General features: G+C 36.4%; 1 protein-coding gene across 1 annotated transcript in view; it reads left to right on the top strand.

Annotated features, from left to right (window-relative positions):
• The window catches only part of TRDMT1 (tRNA aspartic acid methyltransferase 1), a 64,742-nt gene that overhangs the window by 35,939 nt on the left and 15,441 nt on the right, over window positions 1–13,362 (top strand). The window contains 2 exon segments of the mRNA XM_008582487.1: window positions 5,278–5,354; window positions 12,660–12,797. Of these exon segments, the coding sequence (XP_008580709.1) occupies window positions 5,278–5,354; window positions 12,660–12,797 (215 nt within the window).

Genomic DNA, 13,362 nt, shown 5'->3' with positions numbered 1-13,362 from the left:
AACAGCTCAAAAGACAGTGATAAGGCAGTAGGACTTGGAAAGTATCAGAGGTCTAGAAAAACAAAAGAGAATAATAAAACCATGATAGAAATGAAAGTATGTCAGAATAGCAAAATGTAAGATGGATGGTGCTGCAAACAGGGTCTTGAATGATGGAGCTTGAAAAAAAAAAATAAAGCAAAATAAAATGGAAAATACAGAGTAGAGTGTTACAGAGTAAATGATAGCTACTGAAGACAAAGTGACCCATGATAAATATAATTAGTGCCTCTGAAGAAGAGAATAAATCATATGGGACAAAAAATATTAACAAAAATATATGGAAAATTTCCTAAAATAAAATCTGAAACAACTCATGGGCGGTAGTACCCATGAGCCCTTCTGGAAAAGATGACTCGATCATGATTGCTTAATCTAGCTAAATGAGATTAATTAAAGTAGTGAACCCAGAAACCTTGGCAAACACTGATTTTTTTCCCTATTACCTCAAACAATTATGAATTCTTTATGTTAAGAATATTCAAAATCCTCTCTTCTAGCTGATTGAAAGTATACAATAAATTGTTGTTAATTATAGTCACCCTACAGTGCTGTAGAACACTAGATATTATTTATATCTGTTAACCAACCTCTCACTATCCCATTTCCTCCCTATTCTCTCCAGATTCTAGTAACCACCATTCTATTCTCCACTTCAATGTGGCCAATTTTCTTAGCTTCCATGTATGAGTGAGAACATGAAGTATTTCTCTTCTGTTCCTGACTTACTTCACTTATCATAATGGCCTCCAAGCTCATCCATGTTGCCATGAATAACAGAATTGTATTCCTTTTTACGGCTTTGTAGTATTCCATTGTATATATCCCATTTTCTTTATCCATTTATTGTTGACGGACACTTGGATTGATTCCATATCTTGGCTATTGTGAATAGTGCTGCAATAAACATGGGAGTGGAGATATCTCTTCAATATCCTGACTTCCTTTCCTTTGAATATATACCTAGTAGTGGAATTACTGAATCATATGGAAGTTCTATTATTTTTTTAGGAACCTCCATACTGTTTTCCATAACGGCTGTACCAAAATTTTCATTCCTACCTACAGGTGAATTATTGGAGCACAGAGGATTTTTAGGGCAGCAAAACTATTCCATGTGACACTGTAATGGTGAATAAATGACATTATGCATTTGGCAAAACCACAGAACTATATAACACAAAGAGAGAACCCTAATGTAAAATTGAATTAATGATAATAGATCAGTATTGGTTCATAACTGTAACAAATGTACCACAGGGGAACATATACAGGGGAAACTGTATATGTTTTTTTCTGGGGGAGGTGATATGGGAACCATCTGTACTTTTTGTTCAATTTCTCTGTAAACCTAAAACTGCTATAAAAATAAAGTAAAAGAAAATAAAATAATGAAATATAGATATCAAGAATGAAGCTGCCATGTTCGGGAAGAAATTATGGTTAGAAAACAGGGTGAAAATACTGTAAAGCTTTACAGTGTAGAAATAATAATGTAATTGGTGTGGAAGGGAAAGAGAGACTCAAAAATATGTCCATAGCAGTTAAATGAAGCTATTGATTTTTTGGGACATTATTTAATGTCATTGTCAGGAGCTCAGCTGAGCTGGGAAAGAGGGCTGGGCTGTCAGAGATGAGAGTAGCTGATTAAAGCAACAAGCCAAAGATGAAAGAGTTAGACCTTTACTCACTTACTGTGATGGTATTAGCTAGGGTCTAAAACCAGAGAAAATGCTCCCAACTCCCCCGTTCCATTTCCCCATGGATCAGTGCAGATGTGGGGGCAGTCTCAATGGTAAGGGAGTCAGTGGCTTTAAGGGAAGGGTGAGGGGGGAGGGCTAAGAGTGGAAAAGTGCAGGTACTGAGTCAGAATGGGAAAAAGTGTCTTCAAGGCCTTGGCAGAGGACTTGTGCCCCAGGTCTCAAATAAGGAGACTCTAAGAATGAAGGCTCTGGGGCCAGGAATGCAAATATGCAGCCAGAGGGCCTGAGAACTTGACTGCAAGGAGCCTGAAACCTTAACTGCAGCTTTCTTCAGAGCCTGCCATGTACCTGCTGTGAACTGAGGCTCCTGTGGGGAGGGCAGTTTTCTTCTGTGAGGCCTGCCTTGGAAAGCCTTTGTAGTTGGGTTAGTCCTGAAAAGTCACACACAGGTTTTTAACAAAAAGCAGGACTACTCAGATATAAAGATAACTAGTAATAAAACTAAAGTCAATAAGTTATCTAGGTAGCAAATAGGAAATTACTAGTCACTAGTATATAGACTTCATGTGAGCAGAAACCTCATTTGATCTGTTCATTGTTGTATTTCCAGACTTAGCACAATGCCTGGCATATAAAAGGTACTCTGAAATATTGGTGAATTAGTGTGTGAAAGTTGTTTAATGAATAACATATTGTGTCTAAAAGGTAGACATAGAAATACCAGGCAAATGCTAACAGGAGTTTTAAAATTGATATTAGGTAAGCTGGATTTCAAGGCAAAAAGCATTTAAGAGTCATAGAAAGTTAGTTTATAATGATAATTGGTACAGTCCTCAAGAAAGGTCTAATTGTCATGAGGATACATACGTAAAATAGCATCAGATTTCATAGGGCAGGAAATGATAGGAAATACCCACTCAACAAGTTTTTATCGAATACCTACTATTGCTACAAAATAAGAAAACCATTATCTTAAGAATATAAACTCAGTAATTCTAAGTCAACTATGAGCAAATAGATCAGAAGCACATTAAAAGAATAACATAATATGACCAAGCAGATTTAGTTTCAGGAATACAAAAGTAGTTTAGTATTAGGAATTACATTAATATTATTCAACATGTTAATAATTGGGAAGAACAAAATTATATGTCAGAAAACATTTGACAAAATTCGGTGTCTTTTTCTGATTGTTTTTAAACACTCAATAAAATTAGAAAAAATGAACACCACCTCAAGATATGTATGTCATTTACTGACTTATGAGGGAGTTATGTGTGCGCGTGGATGTATGTTTGAGAGAGTATGTGCATGTTATATGTTTAAGCGTACACGCACATATATACACATATCTCCAAATCCAGTAACATGCTAAATGGTAAAACATTTAAAAAGTTCTCATTAAAAATAATGAATAAGACAAAGATGTCCACTATCAGCACTATTACTTAATATTGTTGTGGATCTGTTAGCTAATGTACTCACACAAGAGAAATAGTACATAAATAGAACTGAAGACTCAAAAACAGGATTGAATATGTCTGGAAAACACAAGTGAGTTAACTAAAAGAATAAGAAGCAATTAGTGCATTTAATAAGGTGCCTGGTTACAAAAATATGATAACCGATAGCCTACTATATCCATAAAAGCTATTAGAAAATATAACAGAAGAAAGTTTCTACAGCTAACATGTTCCCAGGTTATAGTAACGACACAGAATTTATAAACACCTAGAAATAACAAGAAATTTGTGTAACTCACATGGGAGTAAGAGAGACTTGAAGAATAATGGAAAGTACTTAGATGGCAGAATATTGTAAAAGTTTTACTTCTCTTTAAATATAAATTCAGCAAAATAGTAAAAAGTTATTGTTTTCTAACCTACCAAGTTCTTCCTAAAGTTTAGATGAAAATTAACTGTAAGAATGGCCAGGAAACTTTCTGAGAAAAGCAGCAATAAGGCAAGCAGAGGGACAAGTATAACCGCCAGTCAACATGTGTTACCACTCTGAGTTGATCTAACATTGTTTGAAAGCAAAAATATTTTCATTAACTTGTATGGCCATATTATAGAAAAAAGAGCACATTTCCATTAACTTTAAAGTATGGCATCGTTAAAGATAACTTGCATAACTCCTAAACTACTTTGCTGAATCTGAACCTAGGATGCCAGGTAAAATAAATTAAGTTGTGAAAGGTTCAATTTAGAGATTATTTTTGCATAACTGCCCCATCATTTGGACTACATTATTAAAAATCACTATTTTGAAGAATCCTTTAAAATTGTAATTTTTAAATGTCTGGCTGTATTAGAGATATTGATTCCGTTTACTGCCCCTTAGATTCTAGACACAGGATGCTCCAGCTATAATTGCTATAAAAGATTGTTGTTTTATTTCTATCATAGTTTTAGGAATTTAACTGTAATCAATCTACATTAAGTTGCTTATCATAATGACTCTGTATGGACAATATGATGTGCTGTCCAATGCCCTGCCTCATGTTTTCTGACAGACTGCTCAGTGCCTGATTTTCAAATTGTTTTCCTTAGAACCTGGGATTCCAGGAATGCTTGAGGAAATTTTCAATATTTAATTTTGATTTCATTTTACAAATGTATCTTAAATTATTTAAAATCCTATGATCAAAAATGACAGACAAGAACTTTCAAACACAGTGGAGACAACTGGCATGTTCCCAGGTTAACTCACCCTTTTCAGAACTCAGATTAAAGCTTTTCCTGCTTTATTCATGTACTTGAATTTCTTAGGAGTATGTTATAATTAGGAAGGTTGTGACTCTGGGCTGATCTATTTAAATTTCTGGCTACGACATACACTAAGAATGCTTAATGAGAACTGATAAACCAATGACTCTGTTTATCTTCTGATATATAAAAGAAGAAAACTAGCACATTTTGCAATTACTTAGCTCATTAGAGATTATTTTGATTAATCTCATCTACAATCTTTGGAAGTTCTTTGCATACAACTTCAAAATAATAAAATAATTGTGGATATATCTGAAAATATTTTCCATTTGATAAATTAACAGACACATACCTGAAAGAGATGGTGATGGGTCAGTATATCTCATTTGCTAAATAAAAAACATTATTGATAGGTAGGTATTTCAAAATTTCCTAGACCCTATGCCAGAGATAGTTAATGACAAAATAAAGTTCTTCATATCTGACTCCAGGAAACAGAGCAGTGTAACACTTGAGGCATCCTTGCTGCAGGAAGTGCTCAGGATCCAGGAAACTACTCTGTTCCAGCTCTGCTTTGGTGGGCTCTGGGACCTTGGGGGAAATCACTTAATTTCTCAAAGCTTCTGTTTAATGCCCCACTTCCTTCACAAGATTGCTTTAGAAAGTTAATTTAACTGAAGTTGATTTGAAAAGTATCGTGTTGCATAAACTGTTATAATTTCTGATGTATTTAGTTATGATTAGTTAGCATTTTTCTTTCTTTTCCATTCTATCCATGTTTTAATATTCTTACCCCCTCTCGCCCCCAAATGTTCACTCCTTAGGGTATTACACTAGAAGAGTTTGACAGATTATCTTTCAATATGATTTTAATGAGCCCTCCATGTCAGCCATTCACGAGGTATGTATAATAAACATTTCTCAGTTGAGAAAGGGTAATTTTGAAGGACCCATTAAGTCAAATTGTACGATAGTTTTAAGCATGTACACTTTGAAGTCTATCAGCTGCATTTTCATAGTTTTGAAATTTTTCATAAATTACTCTATTATCTACTTATATTTATAGTTAAGCATTAATCATAAAGGAAATGGTAGTTACTGCCAGATGAGCAAAAAAAAAAAAAATTGGTCAACATTGGTATGCAAGACTATGAGATCTCTTTTATACCTACTTAAGATACAACATTTATTTCTGCCCAAATTACCATAGTTTATTGAAACTAATAAGCATTCAGGAATATCTTTCTAACACTGATTATTAATCAAAGTGAATTTCTTTAATAAATATTCAAGTCCTAAATTACTTAATTGTAAAAAGCTACTCAAGCATGCATTTCTGAATTTTACATTTCTTAAAATTCATATGTACATTTAATAATTCTTATTTTTCATAGCCACATTGCAGTATCCTCATTTTAAGAAATATAATTGAAATGTATTGGTTGTACATATTTATGGAGTACAGAATTATGTTTCAATACATGTACAAAACGTGTAATGATCAAATCTGGCTAGTTAGTAAATTCATTGCAAAAGTTTATTTTTTGTTTGTTATGACAACATTTAAGGTCCTTTCTGTTAGCCATTTGACAACATACAATAAATTATTGTTAATTATAGATGCCTAGCACTACTGTACACAAATAAAAAGTATTTTTTCTATCTAGCTGTAATTTTGCAAATATTTTCTCCCATTTTGCAGGTTGTTGCTTCCCTCTGTTTATTGTTTCCTTTGCTATGCAGAAGTTTGATATAATCCCATTTGTTTATTTTTTCTTTTGTTGCCTGTGCTTTTGAGGTCTTATTCATAAAATCCTTGCCTAGGTCTATGTCCTGAAGCATTTTCCTTGTGTTTTCTTCTAGAGGTCTTATAGTTTTAGGTCTTACATTTAAGTCTTTAATCCATTTTGAGTTGATTTTTGTATCTGGTGAGAGATAGGCATCTACTTTCATTCTTACTATACATGGATACCCAGTCTGTCCAGCACCACTTACTGAAAAGGCCGTCCTTTCCTCAATGTATGTTCTCAGCACCATTGTCAAGGATCAGTTGGCTATAAGTATGTGGGTTTATTTCTGGATTCTATTCTGTTCTGTTGGTTCATGTGTCTATTTTTATGCCTGTACTATGCTGTTTTGGTTACTATAGCTTTATTGTACATTTTGAAGTCAGGTAGTGTAATGACTCCAACTTTATTCTTTCTGCTTAGGATTGCTTTAGCTATTCATTGTCTTTTGTGGTTTCATATGAATGTTAGGATTGTTTTCTCTGTTTCTGTGAGGAATGTTATTGGTAATTTGGTTGGGATTGCATTGAATTTGTAGATCACTTTGGGTAGTGTGGTCATTTTGACAATGTTAATTCTTCCAATCTATGAACATGATTGTTTTTTCCATTTTTTTATGTCCTCTTTAATTTCTTTCATCATTGTTTTATAGTTTTCACTGTAGAGATGTCACCTCTTGGTTAAATTTATTCCTAGGTATTTTATTTTTTTGATAGCTATTGTAAATGGGCTTGCTTTCTTGACTTCTTTTTCTGCTAGTTTTTTGTTGGTGTATAGATATGCTACTGATTTTTGTATATTGATTTTGTAGCCAGCATCATTACTGAATTTGTTTATCAGTTCTAAGTTTTTTGGTGGAGTCTCTAGGTCCAGTGAGTGGGAACCGGTCTCCACATGCGATCCGAACCCTCGGCAGGAGCGCCGCCGTGCTCCCAAGCGGCGCACTCTCCAGTGCGCCACCGGGCCAGCCCGTGTTTCAAGAAATTTTTTAATTTCCTGCTTAACTTCTCCTTTGACCCTTTGGTCATTCAGGAGCATGTTGTTTAATTTCCATGTATTTGTATAGTTTCCAAAGTTTTGCTTGTTACTAATTTCTAGTTTTATTCCATTGTAGTCTGAAAAGATACTTGATATGATTTCAATTTTTGTAAATGTGTTGAGACTTGATTTGTGGCCTAACACGTGGTCTATCTTGGAGAATGGTCCATGTGCTAATGAGAAGAATGTATATTCTGCATTTGTTGGATGAAATGTTCTGTAAATATCTGTCATGCCCATTTGGTCTATAGTGCAGTATAAATCTAATGTTTCTCTGATGATTTTTTTTCTAGATGATCTGTACAATGCTAAGAGGTGGGTGTTGATGCTTCCAGCTATTATTGTATCGAGACGCCTATCTTTCCCTTCAGATCCAATAATATTTGCTTCATATATCTGGGTGCTCTTGATGTTGGGTACATATATACTTAAAATTGCTATAGCCTCTTGCTGAGTTGATCCCTTTTTCATTATATAATATCCTTCTTTGTCTCTTTTTATAGTTTTTGGTTTAAAGTCTATTTCCTGCTCATTTTTGGTTTTCACTTATGTGGAATATCTTTTTCCATACCTTCACTATTAGTCTTCACAGGTGAAGTGAGATTCTTAGGCAGCATATAGTTTGGCCTAATTTTCAAATGCATTCAGCCAATTTGTCTTTTACATGGGGAATTTAATACATTTACATTTATGATTGTTAGTAATAGGTATTGCTTTACTCTTGAGATTTTATTAAATTTTTATGGTTGTTTTGTATATCATCTGTTCATTTCTTTCTCTTTTATTGTTTATCTGCTGTTTGATGGTTTTTCGTAGTGGTAAAATCTAATTTCTTTCTCTTTGTATACCTGCTCTACCAGTGAGTTTTATTCTTTTAAGCGTTGTTATGATGGTAGTTATTGTTCTTTTGCTTCTAGATGTAGGACTTCCTTAAGGATTTTTTTGTAGGGTTGGTGTTGTGATGGTGAATTCAAAATTTTTGTTTGTCTAGGAAAGTCACTATTTCTCCTTCATATCTGAAGGATAGCTTTACTGGGTATAGTATTCTTGGCTGACAGTTTTTTTTCTTTCAGCGCTTTGAATATATTATCCCATTCTTCCCTAGCCTGTAAGGTTTCTGCTATGAAATCTGCTGTTAGTCTGATGGGGATTCCCTTATAGATGATGTAACACTTTTCTCTTGTTCTTTTTAGAATTCTCTCTTTGTCATTGTCTTTTGACAATTTGACTAAAATCTGTAGTGGAGAGGACCTTTTTGGATTAAACCCATTTGGGGATCTTTGAGCCTCTTGGATCTGGAAGTCTATATGTTTCCCAATACTTGGGATGTTTTCAGCTATTATTTCATTAAAAAAGGTTTTCAATACATTTACCTACAATACCTTTTCCTTCTCCTTCTGTAATACCAATAATATGGTTGTTTGTACACTTAGAGTTGTCCAATCGATCTCATAGGCTTTCTTTTAAAAAAATTTTTTTTTCTTTTCTTTTTTTTTTTTTTATGTTTGTCTGACTGGATTATTTCAGAAAGTCTGTCTTCATGCTTAGAAATTCTTTCTTGTGCTTGATCTAACCCATTGCTTAAGCTCACAATTGTATTTTCTTATTTCATTAAATGAATTCTTCAGTTCCAAGATTTTTTCTTGGTTCTTTTTTTTTATATCAGTCTCTTGTTGTATTTCTCCTTCAGATCCTGAATTGTTTTTCTCATTTCATTGTGTTGTTTATCTGTAGTTTCTTGCATCTCATTGAGTTTCCTTTAGAGTATTATTTGGAATTCCTTTTCAGACATTTCATAGTTTTCCTTTTCTTTGGTGTCTGGTACTAGAGAATTGTATTCCTTCGGGAGTGTCACGTTTCCTTGTTTTTTTCCGCCACATTTCTTGTATCCCTATGTTGATATCTAGGCATCTGGTGGAACAGTCACTTCTTGTAATACTCCAGAATAGCTTTTGAAGGGAGAGACTCTTTCCTGTAGATGTGTTGTATAGTGTCAGTAGAGTCTTTTAGGTTTGATTCTAGGTGAATACAATAGTGTAGTTTCTGTGTAATTTCATCTACTCTACTCAGTGGAGTTGTCTGTGAGTGCCTCTATGGCTTAGGCACTGGGGTGCTCAGCAGCTCCTTGCTGAAGTAGATGACACTGGGCTAGGTCACAGGGGTTGGGGTGAAGTCTTGAGCTCTTCAGAGAAGGATTGGGGTGCTTCATTGCTCCTCAGCTGGAGTAGGTGACACTAGACAAGGTCACTGGGATGTGGAAAAGCCCCTTTGTCCCCAAGAGATATGCTGGGGTGCTCTGCAGCTGCTCAGCTGGAGTGGGCCCTCTCTAGTAGAGGCTGCTGCAGTCATGTGCAGGTCCCTGTGCCCCCAAGAGAGATGCTGCAGTGCTTTGCATCTTTACTGTTGAAGTGGGCCACTTTGGGTAAGGTTTCTGGGGTCATGGTGGGGCCCTGCACTCTCAAGAGAGACACTGGGTTGCTCTGCAGCACTACTGGAGTGGGTCACTCTGGGTGAGTCTGCTGTGATCCTGGGCAGGACTCCACACCTGCAAGAGAGATTCTGGGTCACTCTGCAGCCACTACCCATCTGGGATGGCTGGCCCTGGACAGGCTTACTGGAGCTTTCAGTGGGGCTTCATGCCCTCAAGAGAGATGTGTGGGAACTCCACAACTTCCCATCTGGGTGCGTGGTTCTGTGTGGGTTTGCTGGAGCTTCAGTGGGACTCAGTGCCCCTGTGAGAGGTGTGCAAGTGCTCCACCGAAGAGAGAAGTGCTGCCGTCAGTGGCAGAAGGACCCGATCGGTCCATTTTCTGACTCCAGAAAGTGCGTGCACTGACTCTCTCTGCCTGAAAGTGGCCTCCACATTTTGCTGGACCACTTGTTTCCAGGGTACAGGATACTGTGTAGGCTTATGTGCTGGAGACCCAGTGTGATGACAAGGCCTCAGGGCCATAGAGATGCCAGGGTTATTGGACCCTGGGGAAAAATGAACTTGGGTATTGGCTATAATTCTAAAATGGCAACTACTGTAGCAGCCCTGGGGGTGGAGGGTTCAGTGCAAACTCTCTCCCTGGATTAATGTAGTCCCTTGGGTTCCCAGCAACTCCCCACACTGGGGTCATAGTCTGCAAGTGCCACGCAGCTCCTTTGTAGCTTGGATTGCAGGTGTCTGCAGCCCAGCTCTTGTTCACCTTTTCCCTGCAGGCAGAAATTCTTTCTAGGTTCCTGCTGCCTCTGGCTGGGCATGGGGTGATGGAGGCCGGGTATTTTCTTCCATTCTCTATCTGGCTATCCTCAGTTTCTGCTCACTAGAGTTTCTGTTTTACTTCTTTTATATGCTCCAGAGCTCTCCTTTAGTTAATTTTGTCCAGCATAGTTGCATATTCATTGTTCTGTCTGTCTTTGTGGGATAGATGAGTGGTAGAGTTTTCTTTTTTTTTGTCTTTTTCGTGACCGGTAAGGGGATCGCAACCCTTGGTGTGGTGTTGCTCGCACCGCGCTCAGCCAGTGAGCACACTGGCCATTCCTATATAGGATCCGAACCCGCGGCGGGAGCGTCGCTGCGCTCCTAGCACCACACTCCTGAGTGCGTCACGGGGTCGGCCCGAGTGGTAGAGTTTTCTAGTCAGACATCTTTCTCTGCCTACATCCAATTTCTTTATTTTTGAAAAATTACATAGTATTGATTTGTCTGTGTATTTCAAGGAATTATATCTTAAGTGAAATCTTGATTAATTCATCTTCATTTAGATATTTTTAATAATAGTAATTTTAATTATTTTAAGTAATCATAGTAATGATCTTTTAAGTGTCTTACATTTAACAAACACTACTGCTACCATTCTTTTATAGGTGACAAACTGAAGCATAGAGAGGTTAAGTAACTTTCCCAAGGCTATACAATTACAGACTGTCAGAGCCAGGATTTATCAATTATGTTATATATTCCTGTTTTAATATATATGATTTAAGTGGAATATCACATGTAATAACTATTTTAATTTGAATGGATATTCTCATGGTAAATTTTCATCTAAATTTTGATTTATTTAAACAGCTCTCTAGGAAACTAATTCCCAAAGTATTTATTGTTCATGTCCCTAGTGAGCTTATAGTCTGATGAGAATGACTGACAAATAATTAACTTATGGTGTGATATAAGCTATATAGTAAAAGAATACTGAAAATGACATTAGAGCACAGAGAAGAAAGTGGCTTTACCACATATCAGAAGAGGGGAATTCCTACAGAGGTGATGCCTGAGCTGTGTCTGAAAGCAGATTAGGAGTTTATCAGAGAAGACAGAGGCCATTCCATATAAAGTTGTCTCTATGCCTGTGCAAGGGTAGGCCCTGTTAATACAACAGGTAGGATATACAGTACAGAATACAGCCCCAGCACTGAAGCCTCATGTATTGTGCAGTGGGCCCTTAGTATCTTCCCTGCTACCACCCCCACCTGGTATTAGCCCAACTCCAGCTGCTGATGGCAGCAGTGACTGATTCTGTAGTCATCATCATTTGGAACTCTGAGACGAAAGGGATAAAAATAAGAAGAATCAAAGATTTCTGAGGAATCTTTTCAAGTCCAGTACAATCCCCTAACTGAACCTCAGATCCACTGATGGTTTTGGTCCTGCTGTCAGGTATGAGGATGCTGATAAGTGATGTCAAATAATTTATTTAAGAGTATGAAGTAGCAAGGTTTTAAACCCTGGTCCTCCATTCTTGCTACTCTGGCCCAATCCAAGTTGTCCTTCTGCTTGGTCCTTGATCATATTGTGAATTTTGCTTGTAGGATCTGATTGCTAGCCTAAATTTTACCTCTTTCCATGACCTGTCTTGACCCCAGCTAGTCTAACCATGTTGTATCTCCTGCTTATAGAATCAAGCCTTCAGCTCCTGTTTACATTGGACAGGATTGTCTTAGTCTTACCTACTACTTTGATCTGCTTAGATGGTGATTAGTCACCAATACCATCAGCTCCAGGTGGCTACTCAGCCAGCTGAATTCTTGTCTTGCCTGGGGCAGAGCAAAAAAGTGGTGTCAGCCAAGTATGTGAGTGTGGGTGTGTGTGCATCTTTTTCCTAAACAATGTGATTTTAAGAGGGTAATTGGTTTTATTCTTCATTCACTTCTTGTTTATAAGTCACTTGGCATATTGTTTGGTAAAAATAAATTTTAAGTGTAATTACTAGATATGCAAGCCTTTTTTCTTTTTTAATTAAATAAATAAATGCATTTTGTTTTCTATAACAACAAGATGATCATATTTTTTGTGAGGACCAACTTATTTTAATTCTCTTGGTTTGGGCTTTTAAAAAGTGATTTGGTATCTTTATATCAAGGTTCAACATGTTTGTACTTTCTTTACCCTTTAGAATTGGCCTGCAGGGTGATATGACTGATCCGAGGACAAATAGCTTCTTGTATATTCTAAATATTCTCCCAAGGTAAAAACTCAGATTCCTGTACAAGCTTACCTTAAATTTAAAATTGTGAGTCTGGAAGAATGTGTTGTTTGTCATTTTATAGAGGTTAACAGTTTCTACCTGCTCTGTTCAGAGTCTGCTTGTCACTTATTTTCTTCTGCCATGACTAATAGAATAACTGCAAATGTTTCACAATTCCATGCTTGCCACCAGCGAGTGATTGGGAATTACAGAGTACTAGCTAAATTCTATCGCCTCTGCTCATAGTAGTAGTAATGCAAATAATGCTAATGTTGTTGAATGCTGTTACTCATGGCCAGTAAACATGGGCTAACCATAGTAGAAGCCACCATTCTATGTGATTGGCAGCCTGTGGAGCTATGCAATGCAGTGGACCTGTGCAAACCCATGTTTTGAGATAAGTTTCAATGGAAATTAACATTTCCATCAAATGTGCCATGTTTATGGGGAAAAATGCATAAAATATGAGTTGTTTCCATCCCTTATAAAATTCCTTTAAAAAGAGAGAGTTCAGGAAATTACTTACCTCATATTTCCCACAAATAATAATTGTTTTTACTTTTTATTTCCTAACAATGAGCTATTGGAATTTAATTTGTTTTTATTTTTTTAGATTACAAAAATTACCGAA

Source organism: Galeopterus variegatus, unplaced genomic scaffold (assembly GCF_000696425.1).
Source record: "Galeopterus variegatus unplaced genomic scaffold, G_variegatus-3.0.2 Scaffold2637, whole genome shotgun sequence".
NCBI lineage: Eukaryota > Metazoa > Chordata > Mammalia > Dermoptera > Cynocephalidae > Galeopterus > Galeopterus variegatus.
The sequence above is the reverse complement of the archived record's forward strand: the minus strand, read 5'-3'. Positions and strand labels throughout refer to the sequence as shown.